General features: G+C 39.0%; 2 protein-coding genes across 3 annotated transcripts in view; both read left to right on the forward strand.

Annotated features, from left to right (window-relative positions):
• Positions 1-20,791, forward strand: part of LOC129721161 (protein king tubby 1) — a 51,911-nt gene extending 31,120 nt beyond the window's left edge. The window contains exons 2-6 of one of the 2 annotated variants that reach the window (XM_055673411.1): positions 1,986-2,265; positions 2,361-2,762; positions 2,824-3,014; positions 3,078-3,212; positions 19,292-20,791. In XM_055673411.1, coding sequence (XP_055529386.1) covers positions 1,986-2,265; positions 2,361-2,762; positions 2,824-3,014; positions 3,078-3,212; positions 19,292-19,561 — 1,278 coding nt within the window. In that variant the 3' untranslated portion in view covers positions 19,562-20,791. The remainder of the gene's footprint in view (positions 1-1,985; positions 2,266-2,360; positions 2,763-2,823; positions 3,015-3,077; positions 3,213-19,291) is intronic. The other variant, XM_055673412.1, reaches the window with a different exon arrangement.
• The window catches only part of LOC129721164 (protein canopy homolog 4-like), a 124,647-nt gene continuing 106,086 nt past the window's right edge, over positions 3,188-21,748 (forward strand). The window contains exon 1 of the mRNA XM_055673426.1: positions 3,188-3,212. The gene's annotated coding sequence lies outside the window, so the exon portion shown is untranslated. The remainder of the gene's footprint in view (positions 3,213-21,748) is intronic.

Consider the following 21,748-nt stretch of genomic DNA (forward strand, 5'->3'; position numbering starts at 1 on the left):
AACTCCGGCGTATGTTGATTTTGAGAAATAAGCGCTGGGATAAGAAATTCACTTTGTTTATGAATTAAGTTGTGTTATGGAAATTTTTGATATTTGGTTAAAATATACTAACGTATAAGTTCTCAGCAATAACTAACAAACTGACGGTGTGATGGAATGGTGTAACAAAGTTTTGTTCTGCCTCTACGTGGATTTAATTTAAGGTTATTAGTACAAAAGATTTCGCTAGGAGTGAGCTTCGGGTTTATCTCTTGATAGCCGGTAGCCGTGAGATTCCCCGCGCGTAGTTTTTGTGCTGATGTCATCCAGTAGTATTTGGTTCAGGCTGCTCAGCTTATTTTTACTAACACATTTATTGCTTCAAACTTAAATTCCACATATTCGTTTCACATGTCGTTTTACGTGACAACTCAGGAACCATTTCATAGCATGTTCTGAAACATTGATGTTGAGATTGAAGATTGCATTACAGTAATGAACGGTTTTTGTGCCCCGAAATTTGAGTTCTATGACCCAGAAAATTATATAATATTCTCTAGATCAGCTAGTGAGTTTCTGAGAAAACTCACAATTGACCCTGAAGGTTTATATATAGAATAAACCGTGACTGAAAAAAACAAAGTTCCACTGGAACCAGATTCGGTGCTGCTAGTCGATTTGAAACCCATCAAAAGCCATTTTTTTAAACAAGGAGCGATTTAAAGTGGTGACCTAGCAAGACCGGAACGACATGGTTGATAAGAGAGAATGAGCACGTGAATGTTTTGCCAAATTAAAGACGGTCGTGTCGGATTTGCTCAATCGTGTGGAGTGCCTTTAAAAAGAAATAGCTATAACACCCCACTTTTTTCGTAGCTTTTTTTGTTTCCTCAATACTGCTCGGACTGCTGTTATCTGCCACTTTTCACTATTGTTATTCCCGAAAATACAAGAAAAATTCAAGTCATGTTATAATGAATAACGAATTTACGCCGTTAGCATAAAAAAGTGTCACCTTTTTGGAAACTATACTGTATGCACGGGTAGACAGCTGTCCATTTCCCCTACATAAACCATATTTCACTATTAGGGTTTTGTCTTCTGAATGTGTTCAAGGTTGGTTGCTCCACTGGTGCTGTTCGTTGTTACGGTCCCTCTGAATCCTTGACCTTCTTGGGAATTGGATTACGGTGCTCCGTCCTAAATGCCACAGCATGATATGCAGAAGAGTGCCACCTGAGTTGAGACAAAATTGATACATATTATCCACAGTAACCAAAATAATCGCATCATGGGTGGTGTAAAAACAAGGTTGTACTTAGCTTTCTATTATCCTCGGACATCGCGGCCGTTTCAGGCCGATGCCACTTTATTTTGGTGTGGCATACTCGCATGTTACCGGTGTCCTTGCGACGGTCATATACTCGGTATCGATTTTTTTCTGCCCCGTTGGTTGAGATGGATAGGAGCAAAGCCGTATTCGATTGCGTGAGACGCGAAGTGTTTGTTCTCGTTTTATTGATAGCGAGATAATACCGATCCGTTGTTCACATGCGGTGATAATCACTCCATTCTCACACGATATTCGGTAACCCACATTATAGCAAGCACTTATACAATCTCGATTTTGCATCAACCCCAATAACCTATTAGAATGCAAACTGTATGGTGCTCGTGACGAGCAAATTGACCAACGATGAAGTGCTAACCGTTTCCACTTGCGCTGGATTTGTAAACTGTTGAGGTTCATGAACTGATAGTGGCTAAAATCGCACCGGGCAAACTGTGACTACCCAGAGATTACTTAAATTTCATATTGACGTCTGCGCTCTTATTGGTCTTAATTAGCAGATGAGAAATGTACCGAACAACAAACAACCGCTAGCATGACGACCATCAGGCACTGCTGGAAGTGCTAATAGCGCGAACAAATATTGTCTTGAAAGAAGAAGAATAAAATCCCTATTAAGTCTGTAAACATGTCATCTTCTATTTCCGATTACCAGCGACAATTGATGGAGGCTTACATCAGACAGAAACGAGCAACGCCTGGGATGGTACAAGCTAGTGATCTGCAGCTGATTCGGCCTATGTCCGCCGTGAATCGAAACGGCCGCGAAGTGCACGCCTACGATGGACCGATGCAATTCATGATGTCACCGAGCAATCCGGACCAAATTATCAGTTCACCGGTGGCGTTGACCAGTAATAACATCACCACCACCAGTGCCACAACGACCGGAAGTACGTCCATCACAACGACACCGACTTCACCGTACAGCGATGGTAAGTAGCAGCAGTGCCAAATATTGCTTGTGTAACGGTGTTCTCTTTAATAGCCATCCGCCCCCATCAAATCGGTTTCACTTTTCTGTTTTCAGCAGCACTGGAAAAGCTTACACCATCATCCCAGGACAGTGAAGACGAAGAGAGCACACCGGTGGACATACTTCCGAGTTCGAACAGTTTCGACCGCCACAGCTCGGACCACTTGGCCCACTCGGCACCGATTTCCCCCGCCTTGAACAATAACAGCCACCACGACGGCAGTTGCGGTAATCTGAAAAGTATAGAACATTCCTCACCACAGGCTAGCGGTCATAACGACACCGAGGGGGACGTAAACGGACCGGTGGAACAGTGGGTCACGCAGCCCGCACCTCAGGGAGTATTGTACAAATGTCGAATCACGCGGGACCGGAAGGGCATGGATCGGGGCCTGTTTCCGATTTACTATCTGCATCTGGAGCGGGACTATGGGAAAAAGTTATTCTGCTTAGCGGGTTTGTAAATGGTGTTCATTTTTCTCTCTTTATTTTATCAATTGGCTCATTTTCTGTGCAGGACGAAAACGTAAAAAGAGCAAAACCTCAAATTACATCATCAGTTGTGATCCGACCGACTTGTCGCGTCAAGCGGATGGCTTTGTGGGGAAGCTTCGGTCCAACGTGTTCGGTACCACATTCTTCGTGTACGACAACGGCAAGAAGGAGAACCTCGCCAACCCGCGCCTGGACCTTGCGGTAGTTATTTACGTGGGTTACAGATTTATCATTCCAGCTCTGGTTCTGTGATCGTAATAGGCATTCCTATTTTAGGACACAAATATTCTAGGCTTCAAAGGACCCCGCAACATGACTGTTCTCCTGCCCGGTATGACAGAAGACGACCAGCGAGTGAAAATAAGCTCAGCGGATAATCACCAAGGTCTGCTGGACAGTTGGAAGTCGAAGGTGAGGAATAATTCTTTTTATTATCACACTTTCTCCCGTTCTCGTCTTGGCATCGTTGTGTTGGGAGGCGGACGGCTTTTCCCGTGCCACGTGGTTTTCCCGCATTTGGTGGCACCCAGTCACATCATGCTCTAGGCTCGTTAAAAGAATGGCGTAGGGCCATAAATTTATACTTATGCGTGCTTGCTCAATTCGGATTTGTTGAGCGCCATAATAGTTCAAAGGTTGTTTGACTTTGCGAAGAGCTTTTTTGGGGGCTCGGAGTAGGGGCAGTGATTTTTTGTCTTTCTCTCTCTCTCTCTCTCTCTTGTTGAGGGGTGTAACTTTATGACATAGCGCTTCCACACGCTAAATGGAATGAAGTTATTTAATTGTTATTATTATTCAAGATATGGAAGATGTTGCACGTTGCGTTGTGGGTAGTTTTATTGCTTTCGTTCATGCACAATACATGGCTAAGCACCTTTCCATAAACTAGATGTAAGCTGTCATCAATTTCGACGGCGAAGTAATACAACGATTAGGCTTAAATCGTTGTTCATTAACACATTCCCGGCGGAGAGAAAGTCGTTTTTACCTCAAAAAATGATCTTTAACTCTTATTACTAATTAACTATATGTACAATTGACACAAACTGTATTGCATATCTGTATCAATCAATGGATCAATCTGTACTCCAACAATACTGAATAGTATCATCGTGCAATTTTTCAAGTATATGTGTTAAACTCAAATCAAAGTTTGAATGTCAGGTATTCCATATGGCATCACCCGCCGGGAACGGGGTTAAGATGGCGAATCTGCAATTGTTTTGTTGAAATATAGCTAATTCAATTGTGTTTGCAAAAGATCGCTTTCAACGGAGAATCGAGCTTTAACTAAAATTATGTTAAGTAAATAGGTACTTATTCATATAGAGTTGGTATAGGGTACAAATTTATTTCATTAATCAACCGGGTCTCGATATTGGCTATTGAAATCAAGGTTAGTAGACTCAACAGCCTTCTTAATAGTATAAGTATAGCACTGTTTCAGCGGTTTTTATTACCTATATTCGACCTAAACAAGCAAAGCCCCGGTTATACAACATCTTACTTCGCAGCCAACGCGTTTTTTTTTCGTGCGGATATATAAATGTATAAATCTAAACATTGTTTTTGTTGCAAACTGTCATGAAAATGTAAAATTGTCGAGATCAGGTGTTATTAAAAAAAATATTTTTTGCCAAAAAATTACTTTCTAAGATTAATCATTGAATCATGGTCTCAGTTTTTTCACTATATTAGGAAAATAAAATTCGATATCTCCGAATAACTAAAAAGCTAAAATACTACAAGGTATACAGCCCTAGGGGTTGTATGAAATGGTGACGTAGGACTAAATGTATATATTATATGCTGCGCTAAACTGTTCATAGGCAACACTACTGTTTATTTTTGATGGTCGTTATTGTAAAACTAACGATGCATGAATACATGAAAAATTCTCATAACTCTTATCTTCAAGTATTTATAGTTCTGAAAAGAACCGATTCCATAATCTTCAGCTCGAAATGTGTGCTACAGAATGCTAATGATCGCACCACCACCGGTAGCATTGAATATTTTGTTGGCCGCGTATGAAATTTACTCTCCGCTGTTCCCCTCAAAATATCATGCAGTGTACGATGGTGCCTGTTGCTGCCATATGCAAAATAATACCGACCCGATTCCATAATCTTCACGTGTGCTACAGAACGCTAATGATCGCACCAACGTTAGCTTTGAATATTTTTCTTGGCCGCGCATAATAAAATTTGCTCTCCGCTGTGCCCTCCAGTAGCTGTGCCAAAGGTAACTTGCTCCGCAGTGCCTGGAAGTTGACTCGTATGCAGCTCTCGTTTCTCAATGTCGCGTACCTTTAACAGCTGTACTGTACTCGCTATTGTGTAACAAACTAAACTGCAGCTGAATTTTCTACACGCAGTCTTTTGTATCGAGTTCAGAGTAGATTAGGGCGTGGCCACGCAGCTTAGAGAAAGACAAACAAATCAAAACACTTTGTTGAGTCAAAATATGTAGGCAGTGGAATTTATTTCGTCCATGTTATTGTTATCTATGCTCGGAAAGCAATCCAATAACGAGGGAAATGCATGGAAAAGCTTGACCTTGCAACTTTTCACCTTTCTCCACCATTAAGCAGTAAAGCAACAATGATGAACATTATATCAAACAATTGTCACACATTTTATCTATCCACCGACATATAAATGACAAAGATGCATTAGGTCGTTCGCTTGTTATAATCGTTTGAAATCTGACGCAACATTTGCCAGTTTCATTTTCAATTTCACAAAGTGTAATCTAGTATAGAAAACAAAGAAGTAGTCCTACGTCAAAACCGTCGTAGCTGCAAATGTCAGCTCTAAAAATGATTTTATAACGTATAATCAACAGTTGAGCTATCTTTTTTACACATTTTTATCCAGTCTTTCTTCAAATCCTGGTCGATTTCGAAGACCTTCTCTGTTTTTCGAACCTTGCCCTTCATAATCACCCAGAGACTCCATCACAGGAGGAAGGGCAGGAGGCGCTTCTGGAGACATTTTTCTTCAAGTATTTGGGCCGTTGATGGTGCCGAACGTTATGTGCGGTTTGCTAAATTTGCCGCTTACACAAATCGCCGCATTAAGTTTTGACAAATAAGTTGACTTTCTTCTCTCGGAACTATTCTGAACCATCCAGGAGAGACTTTTCGACAAAAAACTTCAGGCCGGAGTCTGCTTCAATGTACGGCTCATCGTCCGATGCATTTCGGCTGCACCAAAAGATGTACCTTTCTAGCACGGGATTTGGCCACCGTATTCTGTTTGTCGGTTCAGTTAGCTTGTTAGCTTTGGGGACAGCTTTTGTAAAATGTCCACGATCCATTCAAAGTTTTCAGAATTAACCTGGGTGGTTAACCACGGAGTGTAGGGCGATCCAAAAACGTCAAAAACTGTTCTCGGGGAATGTTGACGACCTCTAGGCAATGGAAGGCTCGTTGTTTCACAATTTTAAACAGCATTGTTGGCTGTCACGACGGAGTTCTGTTCTTTGGAGGGCTCCATGAAGCCCTTTTATCATTTAGGACAGCGGTTCTCAACCTTTTTTGGTCCGCGTACCCCTTGGTAATATTTTTCAAATCAATTGTACCACCTGGGTTGATTTGTTCACGCAGGGTGATGGATGTTTTGTGAGACTATTAGGGTGGGGAATCGTTTTATGAAAAAAACGAAACTTGATAGCAGAAAGCCAGAACCAAGGTTTTTGCCTTCTAGGTATAGCAATCACTGGAAAAACCAAAGGTATAAAAGTGGTCCCAATGGCCGAATGTCAACCACTCGACCCCTTTCGACAAACTGAGCATTTTCTGTATGTATGTATGTATGTGTGTATGTGTGTGTGTGTATGTATGTGCAATTTTTTTTTCTCACTCACTTTTCTCAGAGATGGCTGGACCGATTTTCATAAAATTAATTGCAAATGAAAGGTCTAGTTGCGCCATAGGTTGCTATTGAATTTCATTGTAATCGGATTTTTAGTTTAGAGGTTATGTATCAAAATGTAAAAACCACGAAACATCAATATCTCAGAAACCACACAACAAATTTAAGAAAATTGGTTTCAAATGATCGAGCTGTCTCCAGAACCCTTAACTTTTGAATTTCGTAATGATTGAACATATGGTTCAAAAGTTATGTAAAGAAAAGTTATCCTGAGGTTGTTTAAACTCACTCATTTTTCTCAGAGATGGCTGAACCGATTTTCACAAAATTAGTGTCAAATGAAAGGTCTAGTTGCCCCTTAGGTTGCTATTGAGTTTCATTGCAATCGGATTGTAACTTTGTCCGTTGTTCATGAAAATGTGAAATCACATAATGAAAGTAAACATATTGACTTCCTCCTAACGATCACTGGCTAATAAAAAGGTAGAAAAGTGATCCAAATGGCCGAATGTCATATACTACTCGACTCAGTTAGACGAATCGAGCATTTTCTGCATATAAGCATGTATAGGTCTATCTGTTTGTGTGTGGGTGTGTACGTGTGTATGTGCACCTTTTTTTCGCACTCACTATTCTCAGAGATGGTCTGACCGAACAGATTTCAATAAAATTAATTGCAAATGAAAGGTCTAGTTGCCCTATAAGACCCTATTGAATTTTATTGTAATCTGATTTCTAGTTTAGAGGTTATGTATCAAAGTGTAAAAATCACGAAACATCAATATCTCAGAAACCACACATCTGATTTGATTTAAATAAGTTTCAAATGAACGGGCTACCTTAAAAACCCTTAACTTTTGAATTTTATGAAGATTGAACATGTGGTTCAGAAGTTATGGAAAGAAACGTGTTCTGGAGACTATTTAATCTCACTCATGTTTCTCAGAGATGGCTGGCCCGATTTTTATAAAATTATTGTCATATTTTTACAAACGGATTATTACTTTGCCTGTTATGTTTAAAAATGTGAAATCCAGCTATGAAAAGAAACATATTCCAAGACAACTTACTTGGACTCACTCATATTTCTCAGAGATGGTTGACCCGATTTCCACAGAATTAGTATCAAATAAAAGGTCTACCTACCTCATAACACCCTATTGAATTTTGCAGTAATCGGACTGTAACTTCGTCTGTAATGTATCGAAATGTGAAAATCACGAAACTTCATTATCTTAGAAACTACACAACCGATTTAAACACTATTGATATCAGTTGAACGGGCTAGTTAAGGGTTAACTGATGAATTATGATTGAACACGTGGTTTCAAAGTTTGGCTGCCCCATACGTTACCTTTTCATTTGATTGTAATCAAACTTAAGCAAGCGTTATGTTTTAATTTGTAAAACAACGAAAGTCTATTATCTCAAGTATTACACGATTTATTTGAACATAACTAGTGTCATACAAATGAGTCATCTCTCAAACTTACAAATAACAAACTTCATAACAATTTGATATGCTGTTTAAAAGTTTTAGAAAGAAAAGAAATTCAAAGACTATTCAACACTTTACCTGCTTCGATCAATATATATGGCCTCAACATGATTTAAATGTGGTATCGTACTATCTGAACGTTCCCGGCATCGCTCGTGATTAAATTGTTCGAAATTAAGAGTCATTGCTTTTATTTCGCTATTTCTTAAGTACTAACATTACGTCAAATTTCATATCTTATACTTTAATTACAACATCAATATTTTAGAACCCAAAGAGTGGATAAACATTTATTGGATTTAAGCATTCATGTAAATCTATTTTTACAAATAATAAGTCTGACCGCTAGGTGGATTAATTTAGGTTTTTATTGCATGGTAATACATGTTTGAAATTATGGTACATTCCAGAAATACATAATTGTCGTTACAAACTAAGGGGCGCAGCAACGCGGGCTGGGTATCATCTATTTTATAGATATAGAAAAAGAAGAAGAAGATTTATCGCAAGAATTTCGCAAATCAACGTTAAGCGATGAAACATTTACATTGGTCATGGTAATGATCTATCGTAGTAGTTTGTGCGAGGTAACCAGTGCAGTTATTAGCTAACGGGTGACAACTGAAATTTTGTTGCTCTCCAGTTGTTTTTGCACACCAAGGAACATGAAATCATACAGAAATCTTCGACAGGACTGTTCTGAATCAGATTCGTTGGATTGGGTAAAGAGTGTCCGGGACCAAATTGCATCACAAAAAAATTCGTATTTTCCACTCATTAAACCAATCGCCTTCTAAGGTAGTAAAATAAAACAGAATATTTTATATATTTTTTGCCTTTCTCCTAGTAAAATAAAACAGGACATTTTATATATTTTTTGCCTTTCTCCTAGAAAGGTATAGCAATCACTTGCAAAACCGAAAGTAAAAAAGAGCTTCAAAGGGCCGAATGGCATATATCACTCGACTCAGCTCGACGAGCTGAGCATTTTCTGTATGTGTGTGTGTGTGTGTAAGTGTGTGTGTGTATGTGCAGATTTTTATTCTCACTCACTTTTCTCAGAGATGGCTGGACCGATTTTCATGAAATTAATTGCAAATGAGAGGTCTCGTTGTCCCATAAGACCTTATTGAATTTCATTGTAATCGGATTTTTGGTTCAGAGGTTAGGTATCAAATAGTAAAAATCATGAAACATCATTATCTCAAAAACTACACAACTGATTTGAACAAAATTGATTTCAAGTGAACGGGCTACCTAAAATACCCTTAACTTTTGAATTTCATGAAGATTGAACTTGTAGTTCAAAAGTTATGACAAGAAACGTGACTACTTAATCTCACTCATGTTTCTCAGAGATGGCTGAACCGATTTTCATAAAATCAATGTCAAATGGAAGCTCTAGTTGCCCCATAAGACCCTATTGATTTGTTTTGCAATCAGACTATTACTTTGCCTATTATGTTTAAAAATGTGAAATCCAGCTATGAAAAGAAACATATTCCGAAGACTACTTAAACTCACTCACTTTTCTCAGAGATGGCTGACCCGATTTCCACAAAATTAGTGTCAAATGAAAGGTCTAGCTGCCTCATGACACCCTATTGAATTTTGCTGTAATCGAACTGTAACTTCGTCTGTAATGTACCGGAATGTGAAAATCACGAAACTTCATTATATCAGAAACTACACAACGGATTTGATCAATATTATTATCAGATAAGCGGGCTAGTTTAAGGTTAACGGATGAATTATGGTTGAACATGTGGTTTCAAAGTTAGGCTGCCCTATTTTCATTTGATTATAATCGAACTTAAGCAACAGTTATGTATTAAATTGTGAATAAAACAACGAAAGTCTATTATCTCAAAGATTACATGACCTATTTGAGCACAACTACGAACGAGTCGAACGAGTCATCTCTCGAATTACAGATAACAAGCTTCATTACAATTTGATGTGGCTCAAAAGTTATGGAAAGAAAAGAAATTAAAATATTTAAAACTACACCTGCTTTGATCGATATATGTGGCCTCAACATATTTTAAATGTGGTATAGTACTATTTGAACGTTCCAAATTCATTGATTCCTTGCGATGTGTTTAAAATCTGAAAATGCACGACGAATCGGTCATATGATATGATCAAAGTCGAATAACAAATCGTTTGAAATGATTGGTTTTATCGAAATGACAACATCCTCGACTTTTGGCTTCTGTACATCGCCTTAATTCTATATATATACTAGAATCACATGTTCCTGGGAAACAGCCGAAAATGATCGAATAACACCCAATACCGGAAGTCGCCATCTTAGAATTCAAAATGGTATCTGTGGTCGATTTCAGCTCCTGTGTATCATGCTAGATCCGGATGTTATATTGGGTGGAAATCGACCATTTTTGGCTGATTTCCAGAAACCGGAAGTTGCCATCCTACAATCTAAAATGTTGCCTAAGGTCGATTATGGAACATATTTGTTACCTCTTAAAACATCCACATGCTAAATTTGGTTCCATTTACTCGGTTAGTTCTCGAGATGTGCAGAAATTTGTGTTTCATTTGTATGGAACCCCTCCCTTCCAGAAAAGGGAGTGGCGTCCAACTATTATGGACATATTTGTAACCCCTTAAAACATCCACATGCCAATTTCGGTTTAAATTGCTTGGTTTGTTCTTAAGTTGTGCAGAAATTTATGTTTCGTTTGTATGGGACCCCTCCCTTCCAGAAGAGGGAGGGGTCTCAAACTATCATAGGAATCTTTATTGGCACCAAAAATCCCTAAACAAATTTTCACGTCGATCGACTCGGTAATTTTCGAGCCTATTTGGATCAGACAGACAGGCAGACAGACCGGACTGCATTTTTATATGTATAGATTACAACATCAATATTTTAGAACCTTTTATATGCATAGATTACAACATCAATATTCAAGAACCTAAAGAGTGAATATATATTCTATTTTTACAAATAAAAGTTTAAATGAGAAAGGCTGGGTCTGACCGCTAGGTGGATTAATTTAGGTTTTGTTCTATTTGTAGCCCCAAACAATCCTAAATTTATTGGAATTCAATTAATTTAGTCTCCGCTTGGCGCATTGCATTTCAAATTTATATGGAGGTTTGTATGGAAAAACCAACGTTTTTGCATTTTCCATTCTAAAGAGCTCAAAGTGGCTCAAACCATCGGTTTCATGGCTTCAAATGGTAGGGTTTTTGAAGCCTAACAACTTGGCCGAAGACATCAAAGAGCTAGGGTGTCCCAAAAAAATACTGGAGCTGTTCGAAGTTGAGTATGTCGAAATTTATGTAGCAAATCATTTTTTCTGCCAACACTGATAGTGTACCGGCGTTAGTCAGATTTCCATCAGAAGTAACCTCTGAAACACGTTGTAGATTCTACCTACGCCTAGAATATTGACCTGAATTTGTTTGTTTGATCCAGCTGAGTGTTTTACCTCGTTACGACAGGTTATTTCTGATGGAAATGCTACTGGCGTCGGTACATTGATAATGTTGGCAGAAAACAAGATTTTCTGCATTTAAATCGACATACCCAACTTTGAACAGCTGTAGCTCTTCTTGGGGACATCCTAGCTCTTCAGCGCCTTCTGCAAAGTTGTTAGGCATCTAAAATACTATACTTTTACATAATGAAGTGCATTATTGGATCATTATTGAGGTCTGTAGAAAGGTAAATGCAAAAAAGTAGGTTTTCCCATATAAATTTTCATACAAATTTGAAATGCAATGCGCCAAGCGGAGACAAAACTAATCGACTTCCGATAAGTTCAGGGTTGTTAGGGGCCCCAAAAAGAACCAAAAAAACTTGGTTCTGGGAAATCGATCATTTTTCCCCACCCTATTAGTTATAGTTTCAAATCAAACTGTAGTTTGTTTGATTGCTATAAACATGTTTAAAGAGCAAGTTTGAAAAACAAATTATTATAAAAAATAACTTCTTCCGCCATTACTGATTTTTTTCGCGTACCCCCTGAAGGCCTTGGCGTACCCCTGGGGGTATGCGTACCCCAGGTTGAGAACCGCTGCTATAAACCATCAAGAAGTTATCCTGCCATGGTTTACTTAAGACATCTTACAAAGTCTCATTGAACATGAGGCCAAACCTGTGCTTACTTGTATTATTGATCCAGTGACGCTTCCAGAATACGTCACCATGTCACTCGGTCGTGGGCTGCTTCCTCCAGTCGCTTCTAACATTTATAACGCGGGTGTCCTTGTCGACAGCGGGGTTAGCTCCGAAGTTGGTGGTCTCTATCGGGAATCCTGATAAATATAGTTTTTGCTGGTCGTTCCTCCGGCATTCTAGCTATAAGTCTATAGAAGCCCTGTTTGCAGTCACTGTCCGGCTATTTATTTCACGGCTGACCTCATTGTCGCTTGTCACCAATGTACCCAGGTGGCTTGACTTTTCGACTTTTTCTAACGTCACCGCAGCATCGACGGGCTTGATACTTCGTTTTGGTGGTTTTAGTAGAGTTATAAGCCTTATTCTCGATTCCCTTCTGAATGGTTCAGAGGCCTAATACCAATGATGTCAATATCATCCACAAAACCTAAGAGCATTTGAGACTTCGTAATGATGCTGCCACTTCTCTGCGTTGTTGAATAATAGGCTTGACAGCTCATTACCCTGCTTTAAACCATCTAACGTCACGAAGGCGTCCGATGACTCACTGGCTGTTTTGTTGGAAAACCATGAGTTTGATAATAATCCGCCATAACTCGTTTCTCTTTACTGAGTTGACTATGAACTGAAGTCTATAAACCGATGGTGAGTCTGCAAGTTGAATTCTCTGAATTTATCGAGAATTTGGAGAACATTTGAGCTGCGAGATAATGGATGCCAGTCAGAATTTTATGTGCAGTTCTTACAATGATGTCCTTCCGTCGCCGTTCTAATGGTGCTATACCAACCAACGAACAGAGATCCTCATAGGATGGCAGCAAATCGGGGTTTCTCCATGGTAAGGTGCAGCAAATCCTTCGGACAAAAAGCTTCTGCATACGTTCGGCACGTTGGGTCCAGAACTCGTAATATGGGTTCCACACGGCGGAGGCAGACTCCAGTATGGAACGTATCAGTGAACAATAGAGGATTCCTTGCCAATTCTCATAACTAGGCGAAGTTGTCGGTTTGCTCTATCAGTATTCGAGACCTAAACGTGAGTTCAGTGTCAAGTATAACACCAAAATCAGTGACAACGTTGCAGTGCGTGAAGTTCCTTCCAGCAATGTGGTAATTATGAACCAGAAGATGTTTTTTCGGTTGGAGCTGATTACGGAACACTTAGGGATACTAATCGACATATGATTAAGGCGGCATTAATCGGCGAAAAGGTCTATTAGCGTCCGATGCAGTCGTTATTAATTTTAATGAGCGGCTAGATTTTAGTATTTTCAACGTACAATAGTCTCGTGCCTGGAGGTGCCTGGTTACATCGTTGATGAATAAGGAACAATATTAGAGGTTCTAAAATACTGCCTTGGGGTACTCCGGAGTTGCCACAGATCCAACTGAATTGCGACGTACTCAGTTTAATGGCAGTTTTGCGACCATGAAGATACGAAACAATTTATGCAACCATCACAGATGAAGCACCTAGTTGATCGCATTTAGCGCTTAATATTCCGTGATCGACGCGATCGAATGCAGCTTTTAAGTCCGTATAGACCGCATCAACTCGAAAATTTTGATCCATACCTCGCAAAATGAGTTGAATTCCAGGAAGTTCGTCATCACGAATCTGCCGGGGTGGAAACTATGCTGAGCAGTGGAGATGTTGTTTTTCACGAGAACATTATCGTTTTTGGAAATATAGACCCTTTCCCGTTCCCTGTCCAAAATGAAACCATCGCCAATCAATTTTTTAACCAATTTTACATAAGAAATGCTATATTTAAGGTATCCAGCCCAGCGGCTTTTAATTAGTGGGAAATTTGGATTTATTTTTGCCAGTGTGCGTTTGTCGAAAATTGACATCGCCAACCAACGTTGCCGGTGCTATCAATGTTCTGACTGGCTGTCGTGTGTGCCAAAAAGAGAAGCACACATTTTCATTTGTCAAGTCTCTATATGTGATCTTGTGTAGGTGTGAAAAGATTCGGTTGCCTTCGCCATGTCAATGACAGCAGCCGGCAACCGTTGGGAACGGTCGGCGACAAAAATAGAAAAGATTCTATTTTTTGCAACAACAACAAGCGACGGTCGACCGCTGTGTTCTGATTGGTCGAAAAAGAACGGAACGGTAGCGGTTGACCGCTGCAACGGTTAGTCTGATACAGGCTTCCACCGCACAGTGGTTCGAATTGTATGGCAAGGGCGGACATAAATCATTTTTTTACATTATTACTCTTGATATCTACTGAAATCGACAGAAATAGGTGTTTTTTGACTATAAAAAACTTTTCTGGGACTGTCATCATCCAACTTGGTAAAAATTTTATGGCATTTCCATTATTATACATGCATAATAGGGTGCCAATCGAATATAGGGAAAAGTTTGACCATTGAATTTCAAAATACGGCAGCTTTCAAAAAAGTTTGCCTTCTCGAAAAAAGTCCCTATGCAAAATTTAAGCACAACCTGGTTTCGTTAAGTGAACCCTCAAAGCGATCAAAGTTTGATTTTTCTTCTTTTACGTTATTCTTCTGAGATAACTTCAAAAATATGATGTTTTCGGAGGAAACTCCCGTATTTCAACACCAAATATCAATATTCGAATATAGACAATTGTTTAAGAACAATTTTGTAAATTTGAGCTGAATGTACCACAACCCTTCTAAGAAACAATGTAAAAAGTATGATATTCACTCGAAAAAGTAACCATCTTAAGCCGCTTGTCATCGACTAAGATGCAACTATATGCAGCTGAAACCTTCAACAAATCTTTTTCATGTCCTAAATCTTTCGTTTGGTGGCAATTGGGTGATAGTATCTCACGCGGAACACATTTAAAAGTTTACATGAATTTAAGTATGAGTGGTGCTCTCTGACTTTATTACTACGCTCCCTCTTACGACTAATTATGATTAGAGTTTAGCACATACCTATCCAAACACCACCGCAATAGCAAAACAAGCCTATTTTCTGAAGGTTCATGATGAAAATGAACAGATGAAGCAATTGAATTTGTTCTACAGCGGATATGTACACAATGTAAAAAAAAAGACGTGTTTAAGTTGATTTTCCAAGTGTCAAACACCTTCCCTTGTGTCGTGCTCAAAAGTAAACTGTTCATGAAATAGGCCAACAAAAACAACTTTCCTGCATTCTCAGGTCTATAACCGATCAATTTAATCAATAATAACCAAAAAACAAATAAAACTTTTTTTTCTTTTTTTGGCCTACGGGCGAACCGGGGGCTGGTTTCTCGATCCCCGTTAAGGCTACTCGTATTACGGTCGGCATCTCCTGGAGGTCCCAACCTAGAAGATGCTAATAATACTAAATTTTATTGTAGCTCTTCAAATATTTCAGCTTCTGGGTGGTTTGAGAGCTCACGGAAAATCTTGATTATGTATACAGTCATACCTCGATATAAGGCAACCTCGATATAACGTAACTCGATATAACGTACCTTTTACCTCGATATAACGTAACTTTTTAAAATGTATTGAAATTGAAAAAAAGATGATACAGCAACTGTTTTTGGGGTATAAATTGCTTCAAAAAATGTTTTCAGTAAGTTTTTAAATTAATGAAACTAATGCGAAAACTGTCCTATATGGGCATAAAAAGGTTTAAAAATACTTATAGGTGATGGAAAATAGGTTTTCACGCATCCTCCAGTAACAATTCACAGTCTTGCATCAATAAGAAAAAAATTTTTTTTTGCTTGTTGAAATTTTCACTAAATGGGCATAAGAAAGGTGATGGGAAACAGGTTTTCGCGCATCTTTGAGTAACCGTCAACAGTCTTGCATCAATTAAAACAATTTTTTTTTGCTTGTTGAAAATTGTTCTAAATGGGCATAAGAATGGTTTAAAATTACTGATAGGTGATGGAAATTGGTTTTCACGCATCTTTGAGTAACCTGTGTATTGTAAGTTGCCAGTAGACTCAACCGTGAGCGTTGGTGAGACTCCCTGAACAATGCCTCAGGGTCGGCACGCTTATCCTTATTTTCGCGGGTCAACTGGGAAATGCTTTGCCGATGTAAAGACGTATTTTGCAATTAACAATTTTTATTCTCTTCTCTCTTTTGGGGCCCCTTTCTTCCACTGCTTCCTCCACCTTTCACCTCCAATCAGCAACCGGCTGACGCGATATCTTCCACTTTTGCCGCCAACAACCGCGACAATTCCGCGACCTTTGCCGCCCTCGCTGGTGAACACTGCTGCCGGAACTTGCGGTGTGTTGGAATCCGGCCCAATCCTGGACGATGAGCTTTCCGACGTTTTTCCAAAGCACTGTCTACGTGGTTTTCCAAATTCAACTTCGGGGTTCTGGGGAAGCGAAAATTAGAATTTCATCAGCTTTCTGGCGAGGGCCCTCTTCGGCTAAACGGCGTAGGGCGGCTTGGCTTACCTGTTGTCCACAAATTCCACTCTTGACCACTACTATTAATTACACATTTAACTAGCTTCCTTTTTTTTTCACGGTCTGCTTCGATCTATCGACTTTTTACGAGTGATCAAGACTCGATTCTCGATAGGATCAACAGGTTATTGCCCTACGCCAACGGTCATTGCCCTCGCCAAGTAAATAAGCAGCTCTCTCCCGCCAGATCCTACTTAGTCCTCTCTCCATTGCGGCTCCATTTCGCCCATCTCCTGGTGGCGGGATGCACTAACCTCATGGGTGGGTGGCTGCGTTCATACGTCAATCGTTGGGTGGCATGGGCGTCGGGAGGGTAACATCCACATAAACAAACACTTCCCAATTGAAACAAACAAAATAAAACGAATATATATATATATATATATATATATATATATATATATATATATATATATATATATATATGTATATATATATATATATATATATATATATATATATATATATATATATATATATATATATATATATATATATATATATATATATATATATATATATATATATATATATATATATATATATATATATATATATATATATATATATATATATATATATATACAAAAAATCTCAATAACCTTCTAAGCGGAGGCTACCAACGCTTACAGTATGAATTGAAAAAAAAATTTTTTTGCTTCTGAAAATATTTCTAAATGGGCATAAGAAAGGTTTAAAAATACTGATAGGTTATGGAAAATGGGTTTTCGCGCATATTTGAGTAACCCTTAACATTCTTGCATAAATAAAAAAAATTTTTTTTTGCTTCGATATAACGTAACTCGATATAACGTAACGAAAATAAAAATAAAGTTGCCTTATATCGAGGTATGACTGTATTTTTATTTATGTGACTCTACAAGTGGTAAAATTTAATCGAGTCTCAAAAAAAGGTTTCAGTATCTGGGCTTCAGGATTTAAGATTTCTGCATAAACTGTTTGTTCGGATATTTATTCAGCTTCGAAAACAAACCTTTGAGATAAAAACTTCGGTCAATGTGAATGGACGTGCTCGCTTTCTTGCTTTGTTCACAACTTTTACCAGATATTCGCCATTTTAGTGCCTTACTATCAGATACAAATAGCACCATCGTCTCCTATCATCTGGCTGTGGATTTGCGAGATAATTATTTTCTTCGAAATTTGTAGCTTCAAGGCTGATTCTAAACAGCATGTGATAAGAAAAAATTAAAGAAATTGGATTCTCGAGGAAACCCGTATTTGAACTTTGCATGTAATGAGTGGATTTAGCCTTACTAAAAAATCTAGAGTGGTAGGAGAGACTGGGCAGACTTGATCACTTCATTGTACCTCAGAGACAAAATAAAATAAGTTGGTCAAATATTCTAGAGATATGTGTCATTTTGTATAAAATAGTATTCCTGTTATGGAAAATCCGGATAGAAAACATAAGACAGGCTCCTCAATATGTAGAAAGAGCAGGGTGAGTATTTACCGTCCACTTCTTGCTCAGCATGAGCACTGCGTGTAGCAATTTTTTGCATCATACTTCTTCCTTCCGCTTTGTGCTGTGTTTCTGCCGTTTGCAGTGGGCTCTGTTGTTTAGTTATTTTGCGTGATGTCCCGTGATAGAAAGCTCATACCAGTTCATTATCTTTTTGGAGAGATATTTTAGATTTCACCGCGGTGTTTTTTGCAAGCTCCTTAGATACAAATGATTCGCTGCTCTCTTCAAACAAGTGCACCCACCAGTGTGAGAGCAGTTATTTTTGCTGTAAAAGATACGCTCCTACACGCTAGTAATTCTCTTAGGAGAAATGACAAGCCTGAAATAGGATCTAAAATATACTAGATTAAAAAAAATCGAATCCAAGCACCTCCGAAAGGGGGGAAGGCTTTAGTTCGATCAAATCTCTGAAGCTTTGTACCCGATACGACTCGATTCGGAAGCATTAACATGTCGGTGCCCTTTACCATTTTAATCTATTGAGGCAATTCGATTTAAAGTACACGAAAAAGCAATTTGTAAGCTGTTAACAGGGATAAAAATACACATTGTCTACATTTTGTAATTTGCGAAATTATGCCAATGTAGTTTGACCTTTCTACCCTTAACTCTCAAATTATTGAATAATTTTACCATACCATTCATGTCTTTCTAAAATACTAAAGCTTGATAGGCATGACCCTTGATGCTGCAACTTGCTTCTGTTTAGCTGTGTTGTTGTGAGATTTCAATTTCAATTTTCGAATTTATTCTTGTTATTTTTCAGACTTTATTTTTACTTTCTTCCGAGCAGTACCTTGCATGGGGAGCGTGTAACATAAATGCACACTTCCCGTATCCGTTACAAATGTTTAATCTTAATCAATCTTCCAATTTGAAATAATTTATTCAAATCAGCTCTTACATTAGGCATGCGATCGTCTGCTGTACCACTCAAACGCAATTACATCGCGTCAAACTTGCGTGCAAATATGTAACAAATTGGGGTCGCCCGCCCTCCCGTCTCTAGGTCAGACATACCACCACTAATGATTCCATTCCGTACGTCTTTTTCCAGAACATGGACAATGTCGTTGAACTGCACAACAAGACACCGATCTGGAACGACGAAACGCAGTCGTACGTGCTCAACTTTCATGGTCGGGTCACGCAAGCCTCGGTCAAGAACTTTCAGCTGGTGCACGATTCCGATCCGGAGTATATCGTGATGCAGTTCGGGCGGACCTCGGATGACATTTTCACGATGGACTTTCGCTATCCGCTGTGTGCATTCCAGGCGTTCGCGATCGCGCTCAGTAGTTTCGATGGGAAACTGGCATGCGAATAAGCGAATGAGGGAAAACGCTTTTGTCCGAGCGCGCAATTGGAAGAGATTTTCTCGATGAAGCAATGAATTTTTTCAGGTGTATTTTGGTTCAAGTGTAACTCACCATTTTCGCGTAAACGAGGAATAGCGAGGGCGAGAATACGCCTTACTAGCTTTAACAGATGGCACAGGTCAAGTAGGGATGTTAGTGTCGAAAGAAAACTTCGACACACAGGAGATGCATAGATTTCTGTTCTTTGAAGGAAGAAAACAAACTCGCGTGGGATGCGTCAAATCCAATTTTGAGTAGGTTACATTGGTAGGCAACGTGAAGAGCTTTTAAGTAGATTTGTAGGTTCGAAATAAACGCTATTTATATGTAAATTATAACCAATTGATGAAATAAGATGAAGCTATCAGTAGGGAGTAGATCGAAGAGAAGTGTCATGTTAATTTAATGTTAGGTAAACAACTGCTTGCTGAACTTTTTCGCCAACCGTACAATAATTGAAAAATCGTGAAATTTCGATCTGGACAATATCATTTTTGTATCAACTGTCAATTTTTCCACGGTATAGAAATTTGATGCAAATCCAAAAAAATTGATGAAACTATTAGAAGTTTAGACAAATAAAAAATACCTTTTTGGTTTCGTATTACTTGTTCAGTATTAAAGATTTGAAACCAAAACAAAAAGACAAATTAGAAATATATTTGCTCACTTTTAACAAAAATGACCTAGTACTTATGCGAATATAATAATTGTGACTCGACCTCTCGCCGTGGTCGAGCGTCCTATTAGGAAAGACAAGCAAAGCTGAAAAGACAAATAAGAGACAACTTGTAGCAACTTTAACTAACGTCGGTGATCGAACAAAACCGTGGACATAATTATTCCACGGCTGAAGCGAATTACTTGCTGTCATTCCATTTAACAATTAACACTATGAAAAAGATCTAAGCTAAAGCTAGTTTAGCCGAGTCTTGAAACAATGAAGACAAGGTTGTGTCATAATCAAAAGCAACTAGTGCGTACATACAGTAGGTTATCAGCGGACGAAATCATCACGTGTAAATAGCATATATAGCACACTTAAGCAGTTAACAAACACTGAAATGCTGATTAGGATGAGTTCTAGGATTTATTTTGCGAAACGTACTGCTGTTTGCATTGAGCGAATGCGTTCAGGTTTTAAAGACTAACGCAAGTCATGTGTGCGTGTGTGATAAATGATTTTTGATTGAAAATTAGTTGTTGTTTTTAATACTCTTGTGGAATATCTGAAAGTCTGCTAATCCTGTTGCTGTCAATATTCAACTAGTTGGTTTCATCTTCGCTCTGAAATCTCTCGGATAATTGTTCAGTGCCGTAAATTAGTTTTACTAACTTAATCGGTGCAAAACAATAAGTTACAGCTACTTGTTGTGATTAAGAGGGGATCAAACACTTGCTGAGGGAAATTAGATTGAGAATTGTGCTTGAGATTTTATACCACATATACCTGCAAATATCCCAGATGGTCTCGACGTACGGTGCTGGCCTAACAAGCCAGTCGTCGTAGGTTTGAGTCTCGGCTCGGGGAGAGACTGTGAGTGTCAATAGGATTATAGAGCTACACTAAACAGTTGGTTGCGAAGTCTGTGTATAAATAGACAGAAGGTCAAATCCCGGATCGGAATAATAATGTAATAATGATAATGTTCAAGAAATCAATAAAAACTTATGACCCTCTCGCTGGTTGTCAGCCACAACAGCACTTTCTTGGGAAACTTAGTGTGTGAAATAAACTCCACCTCGGTGTTCAGTTCCTTTGTTGGAAGAGTAAAATACGAGGTGCCCTGCCAGTCGTTGCCATTTAGGGTTAGACAGGTCTAGTCGTCTATCACCATCGTGATTTGTATATTTGCCATGATTTGCCGGGAAGTTTGCCGGTAGGCGGCTGGGCAGCGCGTACCAGCAGTACCCGTACTAGTTGGAATAGAATAGACTCCAGTGTAGTCCAAAGCAGAATGCCCAGCAAGTCTTACCTCCACGTGATACTGGGATACGAGTAACCAAGGGAAGATCGGTGATCCGGTGTGAACTTGGTCGTATGCGGACAGGGAAGGGGACTGTTCTCCTAGGAGGGCAGCTCACCTGAGCGTCTGTTCTTCATGTTAGGAGCGGCTCAAACAGCGTCTGATCCGGAGCAGACGATTCGCCAGTTA

The sequence above is a fragment of the Wyeomyia smithii genome, chromosome 2 (genome assembly GCF_029784165.1).
Source record: "Wyeomyia smithii strain HCP4-BCI-WySm-NY-G18 chromosome 2, ASM2978416v1, whole genome shotgun sequence".
Classification (NCBI taxonomy): Eukaryota; Metazoa; Arthropoda; class Insecta; order Diptera; family Culicidae; genus Wyeomyia; species Wyeomyia smithii.